Source organism: Nematolebias whitei, chromosome 17 (assembly GCF_014905685.2).
Source record: "Nematolebias whitei isolate Nwh7 chromosome 17, NemWhi1, whole genome shotgun sequence".
Classification (NCBI taxonomy): Eukaryota; Metazoa; Chordata; class Actinopteri; order Cyprinodontiformes; family Rivulidae; genus Nematolebias; species Nematolebias whitei.
The window spans coordinates 39,140,976-39,164,036 of record NC_056514.1 but is presented as its reverse complement, the minus strand read 5'-3'; the positions used below and the strand labels follow the sequence as shown (position 1 = coordinate 39,164,036).

Here is a 23,061-nt window from a genome sequence, read left to right as displayed (position 1 = left end):
GCGCGAACGCTCGCCTTCACCAATGAAAACAAGGTTAGAACTCAGAGAGGCTAGCACCACTAGCTCAACTGGTAAAAGACGACAATTGGGAGAGGGGGTGAGAACACTCGCCTTCACCAATTAAAACAAGTGAAAACTCAGAGAGGCTAGCACCACTAGCTCAGCTGGTAAGAGGACAATTGGGAGAGGGGGTGAGAACACTCGCCTTCACCAAATAAAACAAGGTTAGAACTCAGAGAGGCTAGCACCACTAGCTCAGCTGGTAAGAGGACAATTGGGAGAGGGGGTGAGAACGCTCGCCTTCACCAATGAAAACAAGGTTAGAACTCAGAGAAGCTAGCACCACTAGCTCAACTGGTAAAAGACGACAATTGGGAGAGGGGGTGAGAACACTCGCCTTCACCAATTAAAACAAAGTGAAAACTCAGAGAGGCTAGCACCACTAGCTCAGCTGGTAAGAGGACAATTGGGAGAGGGGGTGAGAACACTCGCCTTCACCAAATAAAACAAGGCCAGAAACTCAGCTGGCTACGTAATAAACAAACTTCGGAGCACGGTCCAACCGACCACGCGGTTGGAGGCCTCCAGTAAACAAGAGCGGAGCGAACGCTACCGTTAACCAAATAGCAAAATATAAGCAAAAAACCACTACTTACCAGTGTTAAATCACACACATAGTAGTCATAAACAACGTCGGAGCACAGTCCAGCCGACCACGCGGTTGGAGGTCTCCTAACAAGCGTGAGCGGAGCGAACGCTACCGCTAACCAACGGCGAAATATAAGGAAAACTACTCACCGGTGTTGAATCACACACATAGTAGTCAGACGCTGTAAGTTGGGAGAGGCGGAAACAGCCGTAGTTCCCAACGAAACAGCAGAAATACCTTTGAACAGGGTTAAACCGTCGCAGCCCTAGGAGGGCGAACACGCTACTCCCGCAGACGGGCAGTCGGGCTTCCGACGACGGTAAAAAGTTCAGAAAAGGTCCAAAGGGCTGAAGCGAACCGCGCGCGAGAAGAAAATAGGAGCAGAGCAGCGGATGACGTCGGGCTATATAGCCTCTGATTGGTCATCCGTGTCACACCTGTGACTCCGTTGGTATTATTACTCGAATCAGCGCATGCGCGAAGGGAACATTCAGTGCTTTCAGCACCGCCCTCTGGCGGTCAGGAGGGATGAAATAGAACTCCCTTTAACAGGAAGAAACCTCCAGAAGAACCAACTCAGGACGAGCGGCCATCTTCTTCAACCGGCTGGGTTTAAGAGGACAGGAAGTAGAAACAGACAAACACAGAACGACAGGTCCATGTGAACGTTATATAGTCCAGGTGTAGTTTCTGTAGTCCAGGTGTAGTTTCTATAGGAGGAAAGTCTAAAAACATGTTAAGATAGAAATAATTACAAACAGGTAGAGTAAGTAAAGACAGCAGCAGAGAGAGGACATGTGGTCAGTTTGTCCTCCAGCAGTCTAAGCCTACAGCAGCATGACTAAGATGGCTCAGGAAACCCAAGCCGACCCTAACTACAGGAACTGTTCATGCTGCTTTATCAGGTCCTTGTCAGCCGTCCAGGCCCTGTACTTGGATAAAAACCACATTCTGCAGCATCAAACACCCAGCCTGATGTAGGGCAACCACGTGACTCAAACTTCCCCACACAGCGAGGAAAACAAGTATTTGAACACCTGTGACTTTGCAAGTTCTCCCACTTAGAAATCATGGAGGGTCTGAACTTTTCATCTTAGGTGCATGTCCACTGAGAGACAATCTAAAAAAAACTAGTTTGGAAATCACAATGTATGATTTTTTAAAATTAATTTGTGTGTTACTGCTGCAGATAAATATTTGAACACCTGTGAACATCAATGTTAATATTTGGTGCAGTAGTCTTTGTTTGCAGTGACAGAGGTCAAAGGTTCCCTGTAGTTCTTCACCAGGTTCCCTGCAGCAGAGATTCTGGTCCAGTCCTCCACAGATCTTCTCTACATCAGCCAGGTTTCTGGGCTGTCGCTGAGAAACACGGAGTTTGAGCTCCCTCCAAAGATTTTCTATAGGGTTCAGGTCTGGAGACTGGCTGGGCCACTCCAGAACCTTGATATGCTTCTTACAGAGCCACTCCTTGGTTCTCCTGGCTGTGGGCCGGGTCATTGTCATGTTGGAAGAACCAGCCACGACCCATCTTCAATGATCTAACTGAAGTGAGTGGAATTAAGACCAAAAAGTTCTATTCTGGTCTCATGTGACCACAGAACTTTCTCCCATGACTCCTCTGGATCATCAAATGGTCAAACTTCAGACGGGCCTGGACGTGCGCTGATTTAAGCAGGGGAACCTTCGTGCCGTGCATGATTTTAAACTATGACGTCTTAGTGTATTACCCACAGTAACCATGGAAACAGTGGTGCCAGCTCTCTTCAGGTCATGGACCAGCTCCTCCGTGTAGTTCTGGACTGATTCCTCACCTTTCTTAGGATCATCGATACTCCACCAGGTGAGATCTTGCATGGAGCCCCAGTCCCAGGGAGATGGACGGTCGTGTTTAGCTTCTTCTATTTTCTAATAGTTGCTCCAACAGTTGATCTTTTTTCACCAAGCTGCTTGACAGTTGCCCCGTAGATCTTTCCAGCCTTGTGGAGGTCTACAAGTTTGTCTCTGGTGTGTTTGGACAGCTCTTTGGTCTTAGCCATGTTAGTAGTTGGAGTATTACTGACTGTGTGGGGTGGACCGGTGTCTTCATGCAGCTAACCACCTCAAACAGGTGCTTCTGATTTAGAATAATAAGTGGAGGTGGACTAACGGGTCTTTGAGGACCAGAACTGTTGCTGACTGGCAGGTGCTCAAATACTTATTTGCAGCAGTAACACACTAATAAATTATTTAAAAATCATACATTTTGATTTCTGGATTTTTTTTTTAATATTTTGCCTCTCACAGTGATTGTGATTTCTGGATTATTATTATTATTTTTTTTATATTAAGTCTCTCAGTGGACATGCACCTAAGATGAAAAGTTCAGACCCTCCATGATTTCTAAGTGGGAGAACTTGCAAAGTCGCAGGTGTTCAAATATTCATCTTCCTCACTGTAGTTTCCCATGTACTCAGCCAACTGCTTTGTTTATGTTAAATACGTACCCTCAGTTCAATGAGTTTGGAAAAGTACTGGAGTAAACTCAAATGGCACCACTTGATTGTAGTTCAGAATAACTTTTTAGGTTTGATGTCCTACTTTGTAATGAGTGAGCACTTTAGAGTCTCATCATTTTCTCTTCTGTTTATTCTAAATATTAATTTTTAAATCCTCTCAGGTGTCAAAACTCTGCCGTGTTTTATTTCCAGTCACGTCTCACTCCGGTTGTCTCACCCTCACAGTAAGATCCTGATCAGCAAACAGAAGATTATCGACTTGTTTCCAAAAATCGAGAAGACCCTGGAGAGCATCAAAGACGCCGACAACACGGTGATGCAGATGCAGATCAAGAGGCAGAAGGAGTTCTGGCATTTACTCAAGATCGCTTGTGTGAGTGGATTTTAATCATCTGAAGTTTTGCATTGATGGACAACACGTTTACTTCCTGGAGGTTCCAAGTGAAGATTTGCAGTCGCCAACAGCTGCAGCCCAGTGAGACACGAGCTCTTCGTTCTTCGTTTAGTTCATGATGCAGAACAGAATTTAAAATCTGTTTTCCTCTTCCCGCTGTTTGAATATGGAGTCTGTGTCTGAAGGTCCTCGTTGTGCAGCTGCACCCTCACACCACCAGGTGGTCCTGGTCCACTCCTGGCTTTTTAAATCTACATATCTGGTGTTCTTTTATTAATCCAGCTGATTATTGATTAGCAGTGGCATTAATTAATTATTTGCCTGAGAGCTCATTTTATACTAAAAACAACGAGCTGTATTTTTATCTCAGGAGAAACCTCGTGGTCTGCTGAACCCGAGCTATAAAACATGACCTTTGACCTTCTGAGTGTCTCTCAAAGCAGGGGCGTCTGTCTTTATTGTCCCCTGTTGGACAGTTGACATGTTCACCTGTCCTCACCTGTCCCCTCGTTCAGGCCCAGAACTCGTCCCGGAGCTCGATGGCGGCGAGTCCGGAGTCCAACCTGCTGCAGGTCTCTCACTGGTCGCAGTCGGCGCAGCCCGTCAGCTCCCCCCATCCCCTGACCTCCTTACCTGGGCCCAACGACAGGTAACGTTTTCACTCCTCCCTTCACAGAACCACCTGAGTAACAGAAATTAATCACCGCCTTCAAAATAAAATGCAGCCGTTTGTGTCTAATTTTCTCAGATTTTTATGATTTTTTTATATTTTTTCTAATTTTCAATGAGTGTCCTGCTGCTGGATCACTTCCCGCCTTCTCGTTGTGATTTCTCCACATGAAGGGAGGTCTGCGGCCTGAATCGATGCTAACCGTCTGTTTGTTTCCTTCAGTGACGCGGCTCCTCGGCTGCTGCAGGAGAACCAGAGGTACCTCAGTCAGCTGACCAGCCTGATGCAGGAGACGGCCGACGAGCAGGCCAAGAGCGTCGTGGTGAGTTCAGGCACCCCCTCATTTATGAGCTCTGCAGGATTTATTTATTTAAATTCAGGAAAAGAAATCTAAAGATTTAACTGAACTTTTATGCAAAATCTGATGAACTTCCTGCACAAAAGAGAGAATAAAAGTCTTCGTTTTGATTTGTTTGATCATTTATAAACAAACAAAACTATTATGAATTCAAATGAACAAAACGGATTAAAAAGCTGCACATTTTAAGATGATTTAAATTAATTTCAGTAAAATCAAAGTAAAAAATCTTGAGTTATTTTTATAAATCGAGCCCTTCGTTGGTTTTCTTCACAGTTTTAAAGATTAAATGATTTCAAGTTTCTCGAAAGTGAAAACCGAATCAAACGGCGCTAAAACCTTAAAGTTTTAACGTCTGGACTAAAAAAATACATATTTGTCATAAAATAATAACGTGGTCGTAAAGCCTTTTCGGTTCCTGGAGTTAAAGCAAGAAATAAATAACGATATAAACTTAATTTAAGAGTTTTAACCAAAAAAATACATGTAAAATAAACCAGAAGATAAAAGTAGTTTCCAAACCCTGAATTCAAAAACAGGAAAAATATGACGCAGAGATAAATTTAACGCACATGCACCAAACAAAAGTCTAGTTTTTAAAATGAGTCAAAGTTTTTCTTCCAGAAATAATCAAAATAATTTCCATGAAAGAATGATGAGAGCAAACTTTAAGAATATAAATACTTAAATTAAACTAATGTGGTTAGAAAAGAGAATTAAACTTGTTTGAACTTGAAGGGAGTTAAATATTTCTGCAACATATACAATGAAGAAAATAACATTTAGGTGTTTATCTGCCACAGAACTCACTTTAAAATGAAACTAAACTTTGTTTAAAACACTTTCACATTCTGACAAACACGTCGATTGTTGCATAATTTTAAAATTTAACACTAAACTGGAGAAGAATTCTTCTGAGTCTTTTAAAAGTATTTATTTATGTCCACTCGGATGAAACCGAAGCGATGCAGATATTTATTAATATTTTCAAGAATCCCAGTTGGAAATAATAAACACCGAGTTAGAGAAAACATAAAAAATAATGTCAGTTTATCAAATATTTAATTATGGCTCATTTATTTATTTAATAATAAAATCAACCCCCCCACAGAAACTGTTTGTCCACTTGAGATTTGAGGGGGAAGGTAAAGTCACGTTGGTTTAAAAACATAAAAAAAGAAAAATCATTGTTTTTTGTTTCTTCTCTAAAGGACCAAGACTGGAGCTGGACCAAATACGAAACTTTAACGACAAAACTAAAAAAGCGAAACGCCTAAAGGCTCCGCCCCCTCCCCGGCTTTTTGTCCTCCTTTCTGACGCGCTCTCCGGTAACACTAAGGACTGTCGCTCGTTTGTACAGATTTGTACCCAGGACTTCCTGTTAAAACGGACTCCTGCTCCCATCGTCCCACGGGGGGAGGGGGGTGTCCCAAACCTGTTTTTTTACCAGAACACGAGGAAGCCGCCTCCTTTTCACGACGTTCATCTTCATCGGTTCGTCTTCACTGTAACGTCGAGCAAACTGTAGCGCCGCGCCCACGGGAGGAGCAGGAACACGGGAGCTCCAGGACGTCGAGAGGAAACAGGAAGTGGGTCGGGGGTGGAGGAGGAAGATGAAACCAAGCAAACTGCACTTTGATGCTCCCATGTAGCCTCTGAAGAGCCGAACCGAGCTGCCGCAGGAACCCCCGCTCACCTTCAGCTGCTAGAGTCAGCACAAACCTAAATGTTTTTAAATATTAATGTTATTCATCGTCGTCATACGTGCCTTGAACATGGCTGGCCATTGTGTGTGTGCGTCGTCGTCACCGTACACGGCGCCGTTTGTTGCGGGGTGGAGGGTCCGAGCTGCCGTCGCCTCGAGTTTAAAGACGTCGTGTTTACGAGTCGCCGCTGGATCGAAAGAAACGGAACGAGCCGAGGGCGAACGAGAAACTAAAGGATTCAGAAAAGATCGAGTCGCTTCAGTTTTAGGTTTTTAAGTTTTTCTTCCTTATTTTTATAAATAATAATAAAACAAATGAAGTTATTTTGAGAATATGACGGAGCTTTAGGGCCACGCTAAGAAAAAATAAATTTAAAGCCATAAAATTACGAGAATAAAGTCAAGCGAGACTTTTTTTTTCTTTCAGCTCTCGTGTTTATTTATTTATTTATTTTTCCACAAGTTGGATCCACGACGTGACCTGTCAATCAACCCAGTAGGCGTGTCAGCAAATGACCAACCGAGTCGTAATATCATCCCAACTCCGACACATGAAGCAGGTTTACCACATTTTAACTGGTAAGATGAAGAATGTTGAGCGTCTTAAGTTATACTGTGGTACTGGTTTTACAAATGAGGAGATGGTTAATCTGTTAGCACATCAGATTATCAGCATCAGATTATTATCAGGACTTTGAACCTGCGTACAGTAAGGTGGTTCGCTCTGATGGGCTGCAGCGCAGCTCTGCAGGTAACGAGCTTTTAGCTTCAAATTGGTCATTTGCTGACACGCCTACTGGATTGATTGACAGGTCGCATCGTGGATCCGACTCGTGGAAAATTTAAAAAAATAAAAGAGCTGTTAAAAAAAAAAAAAAGTATCGTACAACTTTATCGTAATAATTTATTTGACTTTATTCTCATAATTTTATGGCTTTTTATTATTTGTTTATTTTTCTTATTGTGGCTCTAAAGCTCCGTCGTAGTCGGCAGACATTTTACTGCCAATAATAAAACAAATGAAAACATTATTTCAGGTTCTGAGTGATTGTAAAACATATTTCTGCTGTTTTTATAAAATAAGAACTCGGGCCTAACAAAGAGCCAGTTTTAGTCGATGATTACCAAAATTAATGTCAGGAAAAAGGTCATAATTTGACACATTACAGGAACAAATACAACGTATAAACACCAAAACAGACACATCAATAACATTATTTATTTATTGTGATTTATTAATTTCATCACAAATCAACACCCTGAATAACAATCCAGACCAAACGGTTAATCATTAATAGAACACAAAACAATAATAAATGTGTTTCACATCAGAGTCTCTGTTTCTGTAACGAGGTGACGTCAGATTCCTGAAATCTGTTCTTGTTTATCTGTTTTTGGTTTTGTTGCTCCGTTCGTGTTAAAATCAAAGATTCACAAGAAAATTTAAACTTGATTTTTCTCAGCTTCAAAAGCAGCGTAAAAAAAACAAACTCAGATTTGAAGCAAGATGAGAAAAATTCTGTTAATCTGTTGCTGGTTGGAGGGCCGTAAAAGAGCACGAGGGGGGCCCTGTGTGGCCCACGGGCCTTCAGTTTGGTGGAGGGCTCAAAATAAGAGAGCAAACGTTTTCAGGGATTTTAAGATTAATATATTTAAATTGGTCTTTAAAATAAAAATCTGGTTTGTTTTCTTAACCAACTCTTAATCCAAACGTCAGATTATCTGAGCTTTTCGTTTTAATCCCAATCTGGTGATTATTATCCAAACATTACTGAAACGGTTGAATTAGTTGAACGGTCACTCAGAGCCTAAAGTGACGTCACAGATAATTTAACTAAAACTCTGAAATGAAACTGAATATTTGGCGTTTGTTTCTCTGGATTAGACGATAAAATCTGATCCATTTATTGGCTCGTTTTAATCTCGTTCCATCCCATAATGAGTTTCCTTGGTGACGTAAGACTCAATGGTTTTGATGGAAGCGGGAGAAAGGCGCTCCGATGTATTTATGAAGTTCAAGTGCAATGGCTAATCTGTTTGTTTTGTTTGTATTTAATAATTCAGATTATTTTACGTTGAATATTGTTTCCATCTGCTGGTCTGAATCTGTTTCATTTTTAGAGCTCACTCTACGGATGTTGATCACGGAATAAAATAAATGATCTCTCTGTTTTCTTCTCCACGCTTCGGCTCACTTTCTCTTTCACGTGTTAAAAACGACACGTGTGAACAAAGATCGACTCGTTACCTGGAGTCTTGTCCAATTTCTCACCAGATTAAAAAATTAAAAACCTCCCTGCTCTTCTCCAGAGTAGCTCCTCCCCACTTGAATATCTCGCACCAAAAACATTTAGGTTTGCTTCATTCTCTGCTCAGGTCCAGTCCAGCTGGAAGGTGATTTATTGATCGGGTAGCGATCAGTAACGGTCCGATCGAAGCTCGGTCAGAACCTGTGGTGCTCCTCTCATCAGCTTCCTGAGGTCCAGACCGAAACACTCGGAGCTGAGACGAGTCTGTGGTTTTTCTTTAGACCGAAGCTCTTTGTTGATGATCAGCAGCTCAGTCCGGCCGTGGACACCGGCGGGACTTCCTGTGCTCTGAAACAGCTGAACGTCATGACTCGGAGCTCTAGTTCATCCTGAGGACACGATGGAACCACTCGGCCACAGATGACCGTGTTCACTCCTTCCTCCCGTTGAAGAGCGTCCCGTCTCTGCAGAGTCCGGCCGGCGCTCGGACGTTTCAGGAAGTGACCCGTCTGGAAGCAGATAAAGTCTCGTATCTGCTCGCGCTGAAGCTTCCACAGCTAACGGGGTTTCTTTCAGAAACGAGTTGAGCTGCGACCGTCAGGACGAGCCTCGGAGTTCTAAATGTTTAATTACCGGTTTGTGACTCAAACCAGCGTCCTGATCCTCGGAGCTCGAAATCGACCTGCTTCTGCAAACTACACGATTTAACGGTTCATCGAAACGTCCGCTCGAGCGGGACCGGAGTTTGTAACTTTACATTTGAGCTGATGGATCTTTCAGAAACAACAAACTCTGCTTCAGCTGCTGGTACTTTTAGCCCCTTACAGCTCCTTTTAGCTTTTAGCTACACTCCTGCAACGTTTTAGCTTTCAGCTACAATTTACTTTTAGCAAAAGTTGCTATTTTTAAATCTTTTTGCTGTTTTACTCATTTTAGTTTTTACAGTTTAGGCTTTTAATAAATTTGTTAGCTATGTTATCAATTTAGCTAATTTTAGCTTTTAATGGTTTTGCTGGCTTGAGTTTTTAGCTACTGTTTTCAATTTAGACTTCTAGCTACGGTCATCTCATTAGGGCTTTAATATAGTCTTGCTCTTTTTAGCTTTTAGCTGCCGTTCTGCTCATTTGACCTTGTTTTGGTTGCTGTAATCTGAAACTTTCAGCTGATTCAACAAACGGCTTCATTCTCATAAAATAAAGACGTGAACATTCTGGAGGTGAAACTTTTTATAAATCAGTTTCTTAAAAATCGGTTGTTCACGTTTCTCTGATCCGTTAAAGATTCACGAGCAGCAAAAACTAAAAACCGTCGGCGTGAATCCGACTCACGTTTGTTTTTATCTGGGCCATAAAATCCAAACCAGCCGAAGTTCTGACTGAACAGAAGTCGTTTTCTTGTTTTCATCGTCTCTTCCTGCGTCTGTCCTGATGAAAACAAACTTTATGGGGTTTGTTCGTAAATTAAATGTTTATTTTTGCACAAACGATCCGATTGTTTCCCTCCTGAAAGTCATTTTCACATTAACGCCCTAAAGAAACGGAGTTCTCTGTGAGCCTGAGCCGGTCCGGTCCGCAGGCGGCTCGGTTCTGGAACAAAGAGCGCCGGCAGAAAAACTGTCAGATTATTTCCTCCCTCCTTAATTTGCATAATCTGATGCTGGAACACGTCAACGCCAACAGTTTCTACATTCAGTCTGTCGGGAGAATACATTTGTTTTTAAACGCGTCTGTTTTAAATAAAGTTTCTGAGCTCGGCCTCTGGTCCTGACGGCACCAAATGAAGCGCCTCAAGTACAAAAACAGGTTTAGTAAAAACAACAACAAACCACTTTGGCTTCAGAAAAACACCCATCAGGATAAAAACATCACTTATGTACATGTTTGTACTTTTACCAACACGTATGTAAAAGTACGGTTCTTGTGGAATATTTGGATTATTTGTCACCTCCAGTCGTTTTGGTTGGATTAGCCAATATTCGGTTGGAAAGTCCATCGATTATTTTCTGAGGGTCATTAAAATCTGTTCAGTGGTTCATGACATATTTTGCTAACAGGCAAACGCACGCATGCACTTACATGATTGCCCGCATTTTATGGCGGCATGTGATTTTAATTAAAACAATTTTAAAAGCTTTTTTAATTAAAAAAAAAAACACTGCAGCGCCGACTACGTTATGAGCGACGTGCTTTGTTGTTACCCGCCATCATGAAGACGGGCAATCATGTAACTTTGTGTTTATCAACAAAACTCTGAATCAAGATGGCCGCCACTGGCCACAACTCGGTCTGTTGTACAAATACTGAGCTCACATAAGGTGTGGTAGTAGCTGAGAGTGCTAATGGACTGCACAAGAACGTCGTTCTAAACTTGAGCACACGAGGTGGCCGATGATGTGCATTCCTCCAAGGATGCTGGTGTCGTCATGGCAGGAGAGATTAAACAAGGAAACAAAATAACTCCACAAGTTTGGGATTCATTTGACAAAAGATGAGCAGAAATAAGAGACGGCACGTTATCAGTTAGCATCCAGCTAAAGAACCGAGTCGGACTGATCCACCGTGGAACCAACACCAGTGTGTTGGACCAGTCTGACTCTTTAAAGGCTGATTTCACACAGTGTCAAGTTTAGACTTATTTAAATACAGAACAGCCAAATGTAAAACATCAAACTGGCCTTCGGCTGTTTCGGCTGCTGAGCATCGACCGTAGACACAGTAAGGTTGTGCAGCTGAACACAGGAACAAATCGGCTGCTCTCGGGTCAGAACACCTGGTTCTTCCTCAGGCCTGCTGACGCCTCGGAGCTTCATGTGGGTCTGTGAAGTCCAGGCCTCGCTGGGCGCCGGGGGGGAGGGGGGGTGGGTTTGGTCCTGGGAACAGGTGGAGGTCCGGCTTTGACTCCTTGGATCTGAAAAAAGAACGACTTTAAAAGCTTCTCCGAGTCCACAGTTTGACGTTCTTAAAAACGAGCGTGGTTCAGGTTGAGCTTCAGACTCGTTCCATGTTCAGCATCTTTTTATGGAACTGATGAATTGTTCTTCCTGTTCAGGACAAAAACTTGACACGTTTAAAACCATCAGAAAAAACTGAGAGAAAAACATTTAATTAAAATTTACTTTACAATTTTTACTTTTTGAAGTATTTAGCTTTGTCGGCCATGTTTTTCTCTGAGACTGAATGGAGCTCTGGTCACATCCTTCAAACCTTCAGCTGTTTACAACCTTTACTGCGTTTCAGCTCATCGTCTGCTAAAATCAGCTTTTTTCTGCTCTTTCCAGCTACGTGTTAGATATTTCCCTGATAATTTTAGCCTTTTTTCTGCCTTTTTTAAGATTATTTGGGCGTTTTGTGCATCTTTCTAATATCAGTAATTCAAACGTTTTTCTCTCCTTTCAGCTTCTTTCTGCTAATTTCAGTTTTTTTTTTTCTTTTTCAGCTACTTTCTTGTTTTTGCTAATCTCAGATTGTCGTCTGATCATTCCAGCTGTTTTTCTGCTGCTTTCAGTAAATGTCGACTGCTCGTATTAACAGTTTAGTGATGAAACCTTTTCAGCTGGTTTTAGCGCCTTCGGCTGCTTCAGCTGAAATGAGTCGGCAGCGAACGTTCACGCTGAGTTTACAGGAAGTGACATTTCATCAGATTATTTAACTTCCTGTTTCTTCTCCTAGATCACCTTTTCTCACATTACAGGATTAAAAAGCCACTTCGTGACCTGAAAATATCTCGGAACAAACATCACGGTGATCCGCTCAGTCGTTGTTGTTTACAGTAACTCAACCCAGTAAACAACAACAAGCTTTTTATTTATATTTAGCTCTAAAATACAAAGTTCAAACGGTGTCAGTGGTTTTGAGTCGGCAGGAAGTTTTACCTGCTGGGTTTCGGGGGCTGATGGTCCTGCAGCCGGTGCCTGGGGGGGCTGGAGGGGACCAGGAGCTTGGTGGTTCAAACTGTTTGGACTTGGACGAGCCGGGTCTACCTGAGGAGCCACGACCAGAAGGCTGCAGGCCTGAGAGGCTGTGGACTCCAGCAGAGTCGGCCGGCTGATCTCAGGTCTGTCTCTGAACACCGGGTTCAGTTTCCTGGGAGCTGACTTCACCTTCCTGTCGACAGACGTGAGTCAGCCGGGGGGGCCACGGATACTAAATGATCTGGACAGAAGAAACGGACCTTCTGCGGGTGGAGCTGCTCCTCCTGCAGCGCATCAGGCCTGCAGTTACCATGACGACCACCAGGAGGCAGGAGGACGCCGCGCACGCCGCCGCCGCCGTCACGTTCGGACCTGCAGAACCAGGTGGAAGAATGCACTTTGTTAGAACTTGAGTGGTTTTGCTTCATTCTAAACTCGACTCGGCCGATTACAGATCAGACCAACAGCTGCTGTGAAGATACGACTCGGCTCTTTTATGAGTTTTTATGACTCGAAACGTCCGAAACACGAGAGATGAACAAACACGACCTTTACACCAGCAAATTAAACATTTGATCAGATTCTGGATCATCTTCAAGTTATTTCCTCACTTTGTTTCTGTAGAGACATTTCACAACTTGAAGTTTACCGTTTTTTACAGTGTATACCGGTATATGTATACCAGTGTTTACCGGTGCATCGCAGTAATCCCTCGCTACTTCACGGTTCGTTTATCGCGGGTTTTCAAAGTAACAATGGACAAGACACAATTGGCTGATTGATGGACGAGCCTTGGGTTGTTTATTTAAATTTTAAATAATTTTACACCATGTGTGCAGCCCACAAGTGGAAGGGAAAGCTCCCTCCTGCAGCTGATCAGCTGATCTCCTTCTCTGCCACACACATTTCTCCTGCTGCAGCTTTGTGAAGGTTAACCCTTTGCTGTCCAGATGCACCGATAGACCTTTGTCTTCCAACTTAAAATTCAAAGTTTGTCACATGGTAAAATTGTCATAATCACAAAATGTATAAGTGTTAAGAGTTATTTTTTATTATTTTAGGACTTCTATGTTCAGTTGTTTCAGTGTCATTGATCAAGAACATTTCTGCTCCGTGCTGCAGAGCTGTGTGACTTCCTATGATGTCCTGCTGCTCTTCTCTTCTCTACAGTTTAAATTTAAATACTGTAACATTGTTTCTTTAAAATGTTACAGTATTTAAATTCAAATTGTTTTATTTAAGGTGAGTTTGGGAGTAACAGGAGATGAGTGTGATTGCATCATGACAAAGTTTACTGAACTTAAACTACTGTATCTCTACTTTGCAGTTTTTCACACCCGCAATAAAAAAAAATTATATATATATATATATATATATATATAATCTGAATTATATTTATGTCTCTTTCTGGAGAGATGTCTCCTGGAGCAGCTGTGACCCGTTTTTTTTTTTTGTTGTTGTTTTTTTAATCTGTAAATGAGTTTTCCCGGAGGACTCGGGAGTAAAACACTTATTAGAGGAGCACTGGATGTTTGTGTGAACGGTTAAACCGAGACCCTAAAGGCTCTTTTGAGTTTTTAAGATTAAATTAGAATATCTGCGTACCTGGTGGAGGTACACCTGTGTACTTGGTGCTGCAGTTCGGTGGAGCCCAGCCCGGATCGCAGTGACACCGATTCCTGTGGTCACACACCTGAGAGGAAAAACAACAAAGCCTTGGCCGGACGGCAGACAGAACCCAACAAACGCGTCATGTTTAATAAATATTAGTGTTTGAGTTACAGTGAGACGTCCTGTTACAGGGTTGAACATTGTCAGACCCGTGACGTGGAGTCCAAACACTGCTGGTTCCTGCGTGAAGCGAGTGGTAGAAGCCCGACAGAACAAACTACAGTGAGGATAAAACCGATCTTACGCCGTTGTTGCTGCATTTCTTTGCACAATCTTCCTTGTTGCCGTAAACGGAAACATCCACACATCTGCTGCCGAGGCAAACCTGCGCACGTTTCATCCAGAACAGAAAAAATTAAACACAAATTTAACATGGACTTCAGGAAGACGTCTCCGCCGGCTTTTTACATTACTGGGTCCACATTTGGTTCCGTTGGGCACCATGTCGATGCTTCTGGTTCTGTCGTTCTCCACCGTCAGCTTGCACTCGAGGCCGAAGACGGTGTAGCCGGCCCGTTTACCGGTGATGGACTCGCCTCCTCCCACACAGAACGTGGACCCGCACTTCACATCCCTGCAGAGAAACGAGCTGAGATCAGCGTGCACGACTCGAGCACGGTTGGAGCACGCAGAAACGTACGCAGCAGCACACGGGACGAAGCCGGACTGGTCCCTCCCACAGTTGGCGCCCTCCTCGCCTCGTTTGTTCAGGTTGAAACAGAGATCCGGTCCGACTGCGGCCCCTGCAGGAAACAACAGATTCACTCCTGCTGCCGTGAAACGTCAGAACGTTTTTATAGTTTTTATAGTTTCAGATGAAAATTTAATTATTTGTAACTTTAACTAACTGTAATTTTGTACCGTCATTAGCTGTGGCGGCCATCTTGAATGGGACTGATCAGCTGTTGAGGTACAGCTAATGATTATTTTCTGAGTTTCATTCAAATTCGTCCAGTGGGTCATGAGATATTTTGCTAACAGCATGATTTGCCTTCGTGTTGTGCGCCGGGTGACAGACGTAGAGGAAACGAACTGAAGCCTCGACAAAGCTGCAGATTCTGCTCTGATCGAACGTGGACTCGGACTTTCGGAGGCGTCGGATGGTTCTGCCCGGGTTCTCCAGCTCAGACGGGTTTTAATCGGACCTGCGGTGTGCCGGACCTACCGTCTCCAAACAGCCTCCAGCAGTGCTGCTCCCGTGTGGGACAGCGGCCGTCGTAGCAGAAGCCCGGCGCCTGGTTGGAGCAGGGCAGTCCGTTCATCTGGAAGCTGTCCTCCGGACACTCCGGTGATTCTCCGGTGCAGTGTTCAGGCAGGTCGCAGACACCGGAGGACTTCCTGCACACGCTGCCCGATGCTCTGATCTGTGGGTTCAAGACACGCCTCACAGTTATTTTATTTCTTCAATCATCTTTAAGTTTGACGTTTATAAATGAGACGGTGCTTCTGTTGAACACTTCCTGTCTTTGAGCTGCAGCTACAGGAAGGAAGTGGCAACAAATTAGCCCGTTTCCTGTTTTTGTTGAAGCGGGTTTGATGTTGAGTGCCGGTGATTAAGAGCTCGGTTTTTTTTATATAAACTGCTGTTTAAAGGTGAGTTCGGTACCTGGCAGCTCTCGCAGCACTGACCCTCGGCACACTGGGCTCCTTCAGTTAGACGGCATGTTGCTGCATCACAGCAGGGACTGGCACATTCCTACAAGTAAATAAAACAAACACTTATTTGGCTTTCGCAAGTTGAAAACAGCCGTGAAGGTTTAAATCTGCCTTCAGCCAGGAATTCCTTCTCTGATGAGACGTGAGCTCACAGGAAAACTATTTCAGATGAGAGCAGCTGCATCTGCTCTGCTGGAGACTTTACCTCCTCCGTGCCGCAGTCGCACTCCTCCCCGGGGTCCAGCAGGGCGTTGCCACAGAGGGGGCCCACGGCGACGGTTCTGACGGAGACGGGTCGGTGCAGGCAGCCGGGCTGAGCGCGCTCCATGAACTCGGAGAGCTGCCGCACGCTGCAGCCGCTGAAAAACTCTGGGAACACCTGACCCCCCAGGCTGACCGAAGGAACACGGAGGGATGCATCGTGTTAATGTACAGTTTGAATAAATGACAAGCACGGGTCATGAATCTACATCCAACTGGTTCCTGCAGCTCACACACTTTAAAATGTCTACTTGCAGACAAATTACAGCTTTGTCCATCTCTGTCGTCTGGAGACATGGAGGCAACAAACCCAGACCTCTCTGCACCTCCTGGAGGATCACGAGGATTTCCCAGACCAAACAGGATCTATAATCCCTCCAGTAAGTTCTGGGTCTGCACTGGGGTCTCTTCTCAGTGGGACATCTCTGTGAAACGTCCAAAAGGAGACGTCCTAATCAGATGCTGACCCACCTCAGCCGACTCCTTTCTATGTGGAGGAGCAGCGGCTCTACTCCAAGCTTCCCCTGGATGACGGCGCACCTCATCCTCTCTTGGCTGCCACCGTACACAGGAAGCTCATTTCAGCCACTTGGACCCAGGATCTGGTTCTTTCAGTCCTGATCCAAACCTCATGAACACAGCTGAGACCAGTAAATCCAGAGATTTGCCTTTACACTCAACTCTTCACTACAAATGACCGAAGCAACACGCTCATTACTTAGAGCAAGGTGTTGAGTATATAACAGTATCTAAAGAGACGTTCCTGTTTATTTTATGTTCAGTCTGCACACGTGTGTTCGGTCTTTTATTTTGAAGGGTGTAATAACGGAGGAAGTGAGCGTACTGAAATGAAAAAGAAATAAAGAGTGGGAACACGACTCGTTGTTCAGCTTCGTGTGACTTAGTTCGCTGTGGCGTCCCCTGAAGAAGGGAGGAGCCGAAAGAAGAAGAAAAAACCACGACTCGTTGTTGACGGGTTGTTTTTTTATCAAGTAACAGAGACTTCAATCCATCGCTCCGTCCTACTGTCACCCAGGAACAAGACGCCCAGACACCTGAACCACCTGACCTCCTCCACCTCACCTCCTCCACTTGAGCTCCTCCACCTGACCTCCTCCACCTGACTGATTCTTTGCTGACCTTTAGCCACATTGTGGTCACCGAGTAGCTGCAGAAACGTTGTCACCCAGGAAATGTTACGTTTGTTTGCAGTCTGTTGTTCTGCAGTGAGCCAGGCCAAATAAAGAGCCATCTTCAGCAACAACCTCCTCCACCCCCACAATAAAACCTACAAATCTCCACGATCAAAAAAAGACTTCCTCTCGGCTGTTTTCAGCTCGGCAGGAAGTCCTGCGCTGCTCTCGTCACACCTCAGACAGAGGCTTCTTACCGGAGCCGCTCGGTCATCACACAGTTGCTGCTGGACGTCGGACCGCACACGCAGCCCGCGGCATCATGGGAGAGCCCAAAGTTATGGCCCATCTCGTGAGCAATGGTGGAGGCGAGGCCCAGCGGGTTTTCTTGGTGATCCTGAAGGAGAGAAAAAGTTCTGACGTTTTAAACTCTGAACATAAAACCCAGTTCGTTTAAAGCCGTGGCACACCCACCTGATTGACGCCCCCGGAGTTCTCGGTGCACATGGCGAACTTGTTGGCCAGTCCCACGGTGTCGTTGTCAAAGATTCTGCCTCTGTGGGAGAGAAGAGTCCAACGTGAGCCCAAAGCTTCAGCTGCACGGACTGAAGATCAGCCGGTCCTCACGTCACAAACTGAGCGTTGTCGTGCTTCGTCTTCTGCAGGAGGTCGGATCTACGCCACGCCAGGAAGTTGTCCAGAGTAGTCTCTGGTTTTGGGTCAACGCTGATGTGGTCTCTGTACGACCAAACCTCCAAACCCACCAGAACGATGCGGATGTTCAGAGAGCGGTACAGCTGCAGGCCGAGAGCGGAGACGTTCAGGAGAGAGCTCCGAGTTTAAACGACAGCAGCTGGAAGCGTTTTACCTTGTCGACGTGATTCACAGCGCCAAGAACACGGGAGCTGGTCTCTTTACCGTACCGCTGGTACTGCAGGAGGAGGAGGAGCATCATCAGAGCTTTGTTGTTTTCTTAGTTTGACGTTATGATTCAAAAAGTCACCTCGGTGTTGTCCGCCACCACGAACAGCTCCACGAACCTCTGAGGACCCGCGAGTCGCTCCGAGTTCTGAAAACAGATTCTCCGGTTTCACTTTACGGAACATGACAAACAACAAGCGGTGTTTAACAAACACTGTTCATGCCCCAAGTTCACCCCAAGGTCAGACCATACAGTCAGAGAACAGACTCTGCAGGTCAAAGGTCAGGACAGGACGGTTAGAAAAAGACCTGAGAAGTTATCAAAAAGTTTTTCTTGTTGCAGAAATCAGATTCTTATCTAGAAAAACTTGTTTCTGCTAAAATACAGAGTTGATGCTGAAGAAGCTGAAGCTGAGTTGTTAAAGCTGAAAGAAGCAAAAGACTAGCTAAAAGCCAGAAAGAGCAGAATATTAGCTAAACAACAAAAGAAGCAAAATCATATCAAAAAGTAGCAAAACTAATTAAAAGTAGCAAGAGGCTACTAGCTAGAAACTCAAAAGTAATGAAGTGTTAGCTGAAAGCAACAAAATGTATCAATAAGCTAACTGGGAAAATAAAAACTGTTTATAAAAGCAGCAAAATGTTAGCTAAATGCTAAAAGAATCTAAAAGTAGAAAAGCTAGAAAGCGCCGAAAATTAGCTAAAAGGCAAAATAAGCAAAAATGCTATCTAAAAGTAGCAAAACTAGTTAAAAGTAGCAAGAGGCTACTAGCTAGAAACATAAAAGTAGTGAAATGTTAGCTGAAAGTTACAACAGGCTAGCTAGAAGCTAATAGTAGCTAAAAGTGGCAAAAGGCTCTGAAAGTAGATGAAGAAATGAAGCCGGCAGATTTCAAGGAGAAAATGTTTTTGAAGGACCCGAAGACATTTCCATTTGTTTGTTTGGAGAAATATTTGTAAATAAAGTAAAACTTAAACGTATAAAACCCAAAAGTCCGAGCACTCATCTCCTGAACGAGCTGAACGTTTTGATGTTAGAACAGCTAAACGAGCAGAAGTGGTTAGAACGCTGACTCAGCTCAAGCAGAAACCCAGATGTTGAAACGCACCCATGATCTGGACTTGAGGAGAGCGGCGGGCTGAGGCATCCGGTCCTGGTCACACGGCGTAGTGGCGCTGGAGGAGGCGGAGCCATAGCCGCCGACCTTCAGCTGCTCCTGTTTATAAACTGCGTGTTCTTCGCGGTCGGTCCGTCCCAGCGGTTGGATCAGGTAGAGCTGCGGGCCGACTCTCAGGAAGCCGCTGCGCTCCGACAGCGAGGAAGAGAAAAACGTTTCAGAACGACAACACAAACATCTGGAGCTGCGCGCTCGGACAGGAAGTGTGGAGCTGATGAAGACCTGATGCCCGAACAGATCCCCACGCTGACCGAGGAGTCGGCCTGGTTCTGGACGTGTCCGTGGTAGAAGCAGAACTCCTGCAGAGAAACAGGAACGCAGCAGACCAGTCACTGAAGATTAACGTTCGAAATCAAACAAACAAACAAACGTTTAGTTTTATTGAAGCTGTTTGTAGTTTGTGATGCTACAGAAAGAACAGCTGACGCAGAAGAGTTGAAAAGAAATCAAAAATAGAAACATTTGAGCTTTATGTCGTTAGTTTGTGGTTTAATATACAGTGGTCCTTCGCTACTTCGACTTCCGCGGACTCGCTCTAACGCGAGGAAAAATAAATTGTACACGACACACGACTGTCAACTTTAATGTTACTCACGTGATTGGGACGGTACTGGATACTGTACAGTAAAAAGTTTACGCAAAATAAAATTCTTCGCCATTTTGTAGTTTTTTTTCTCAATATACTATATCGCCGCTCATAAGAACTACATTTCCCAGAAGGCAACAGTGTCCTGCCCAGAAGCCTCGTTTGCTTCTGCTGAAATATGTAGAGAGAAAGTTTTGATCTAATTGGAAAAAGTTCAGCGCTTATTACAGCGACTTCGGCGCCCAGTGGATGCAGAGAGCCACCGAACCGGACCAGAACCGGAGCAGAACCGGACCTCCAGACCCATCGGTGACTCTTGAGAGCTGGTAGCCAGCCCATGAGGACTTCCGACCGGGATGCGTAACGCTGAAGGTCCAGCGTACTATCCGGAGTCCACCGGAACCTTCTTCACTTGGGTCGGATCGGAACCGACTGTTCTGCAGAGCCCGGTGAGTAAAATTTTATACAATACCATACGTTTGTTGTTAAAATTAGTAGGTTTAAGAGTTTAGAACATTGATTGTGGGCTTTGTCACTGCAGGGTAGGTCTGCAGAAACTGAACCGAGTCGGACTGGAACCGAGTCGAACCAGAACCGAGTCGGACCAGAACCGACCAGAACAGAGTTGGACCGGAATCGAGAGCCGCTGCTGTCCTGCAGAGCCCGGGGAGTCAAATTTAGTAGCAACATAAACAGTTCTGTACGTGTGTTGTTAAAATAACATGGGTTTAAGAGCTTAGAACATTGCAGGAGTGTGGGAAGAGTTTCTAAAGCCTTAAAATATATAAATACTAAAATAAATACAATGCTGCTACTTTAAAAGATTTTCACTTATTGCATGCGGGGGTTGGATCCTAACACCCGTGATAAACGAGGGACTACTCAGGAAACGGAAAAATCAGGTACATAAATATATTTTGCTTGTGTATTCAGAATATGAACAGCTTTTCTGAAAATAAAATTAAAACAAGAGTATTTTTTATAAATCCTGGTAACAAGAAGATACAGTTTTAAACGTGTTTTTTTTTTTTTATGATTTTTGTGGGAAAATAAAAATATTCATAAAAATAAGGAATGAGCTTCATAACTGTGCAGTTTAAAACTGAGATTTATTTAAAACTTTTTATTTACACACTTCAGTTTACTACAAATAACGCACACTTCTAGAAACCATGTTTTGGATTATAAACTTTGAATCACATAAAATAATCTGGAACTTCAATCCACTAATTTAATGTATTATCTGTTAGAAATAGTTTTTACATTTAGTTATTTTTTCATATTAAACTTACTTTTTTTTTTTCATTTATAGATGTGTTTGTTTGTGACTTTATATATAAGTTTGTTTGAAAGTGCATAGTGTCCTAAAATAGTTTTTAAAAGTGATATGAGTAAAATCTCACCTCAGTGGGGGACACCGTCACTCTTTCTCCATCGCCTGAATAAAACGTTTCTGTGTAGTTTTCACTGAGAAGATTCCTGTCACCCAACAGATAAAACACATTTTATTTTAATAGTTATTGTAATAAGTTTAAACTTGTTGAGGCTCTTGGGATGTGAAATATACCAGTTTTTTTCCAGATGAATGGTGTGGTTTCTCCCTTCGATGGTGAGGTCGTACTGAACTCTGTCAGGATAAATCTGCAGGGAAATGAAACAATTACTGATTAATTACTGATTAATTACTGATTAATTACTGATTAATTGGTTCATTTATAATAAAAACAGGCGTGAATGTGACTGTGTTGGCTCAGTTTCACAGGTTCCCTCTGGAGGGGTGCTCTGTGGAAAGGTCTGGAGTTCAACTCTCAGGCTCCGCCCCTTCACAGGTAAGGCGTCCTCACCTGGTTGACCCGCAGGCTCCTGGTCCGTCTGTCCTGACGTCTCTGAGGTCGAACCACCTCGTAGTTCTGCACATGAGACAGCAGGCCCGAGCTGTGCTCCAAACAAACTGCAAACAGGTGAATTTAAAACACAAAGTTCCTGTAATGTATTTATTTTATTCTTTGTAACAAAAGTTTATTTACCGTTTATTTTTAACTCCTGAGTGGCTGGACCTTTCTGTCATCTCCTAAAGTGCTTATAAACAGGAGGGTTTGGACTTCAGCTGCTTTTTGAGTCATTTTCTGGATGAAACGGTTGAGCTCAACTCACCTGGTCTGTCAGGGACAGGTGCGGCTCGTGTTTGGAGGCGTCTGCATCCATCATATTATTATTATTATTATTTTTCCAGTTTGTAATTTATTGGATTCCTTTGTGATATTGACACTTTCCACACTGACTCTGTGGTTTCCATACATTGTGGATTTATTGGGCCGCCTGTGTGGGTTTTGAAAATATCTACAGCAGATGAGCAGTGTCGAAAAGTCATACTTTTACAAAAACAATAAAAAATACATGAATTAAAAACCCGACTAAGACAAGATTTCAGCTAAGAGACTCGTTCCTGGTGCAAACATGTTGGTTTTATGGCTATGTTTGAATTTTATTGCAAATTTCAGTAAAACATTATGAACAAAATGCTACAAAATAAGTTTGTTTTTAATTGGGGTGGCTCAAAGCTGATGGTTTCAGTTTTTAATACATTTTATGTAGTTTACAGTTATAAACTCAGTGTTTACAAACTATTTTTTTGCAAACGAATATAGTTATAATAATCAAATTATAATAATTTATTAAGAAAAACAGCATATATATCACTTAAACACTAACTAGACTGATCCATGTTTGAGTTAAATTCATTTTAAGAAGTTTTAGTTAAAACGTTAACATGATTAAAGTGACATACTTTTTTTTTTTTTACAATAAATTAGCATAAAACAAGAAATGACCAACTACCTCATTAAAAGCGCTGTGTTGTGTTCCGTTAAAAGTTTTTCACGCAGTTTAAAATCATTTTTAATCCAGATAACGAAGTTTTTGTCGTTTATTTATCATCTGCTCTCCTGAACGTTTCTGCTGATCTGAGAGCAGCGGGCAGGCTGGCCCCAACAAAATAAAAGTTGTTCTTTGTGTTAAAGTTGGATAAAATCTTACCCCAGATCAGCCACAGCGACCACATGTTGTCCCCGGTCAGAAGCTCGGTGTGACCGGACTCCGCCGCTCCTCTGTCCGGTAACTAACCGGTGAATCATCGCTGAGGCCCCGCCTGGGGAGGCTGAATCCACCGCCCGACATTGATCGGAAGATAACAGAAATAAAAATAAATATATAAAAGCCGTT

General features: G+C 43.5%; 2 protein-coding genes across 2 annotated transcripts in view; one reads left to right on the top strand and one right to left on the bottom strand.

The window, feature by feature from the left end:
• LOC119424196 (inhibitor of nuclear factor kappa-B kinase subunit alpha) overlaps window positions 1-5,846 on the top strand; it is a 25,850-nt gene extending 20,004 nt beyond the window's left edge. The window contains exons 19-22 of the mRNA XM_037691668.1: window positions 3,373-3,520; window positions 4,057-4,190; window positions 4,434-4,533; window positions 5,781-5,846. Of these exons, the coding sequence (XP_037547596.1) occupies window positions 3,373-3,520; window positions 4,057-4,190; window positions 4,434-4,533; window positions 5,781-5,846 (448 nt within the window). The remainder of the gene's footprint in view (window positions 1-3,372; window positions 3,521-4,056; window positions 4,191-4,433; window positions 4,534-5,780) is intronic.
• A 5,482-nt stretch (window positions 5,847-11,328) lies between these two features.
• adam8b (ADAM metallopeptidase domain 8b) lies at window positions 11,329-22,945 on the bottom strand. The gene is made up of 21 exons (XM_037690960.1): window positions 22,876-22,945; window positions 21,667-21,790; window positions 21,407-21,502; window positions 21,243-21,318; window positions 19,476-19,552; window positions 19,185-19,377; window positions 18,158-18,223; window positions 18,023-18,085; window positions 17,782-17,951; window positions 17,629-17,710; window positions 17,412-17,551; window positions 15,966-16,152; window positions 15,711-15,800; window positions 15,270-15,468; window positions 14,745-14,847; window positions 14,513-14,678; window positions 14,349-14,429; window positions 14,039-14,126; window positions 12,694-12,805; window positions 12,395-12,626; window positions 11,329-11,430 (listed from the first exon to the last, which is right to left on the bottom strand). The coding sequence occupies exons 1-21, from the start codon at window positions 22,898-22,900 to the stop codon at window positions 11,329-11,331; spliced, it is 2,472 nt and encodes an 823-aa protein (XP_037546888.1). The 5' UTR covers window positions 22,901-22,945.
• Window positions 22,946-23,061: the final 116 nt, after the last annotated feature.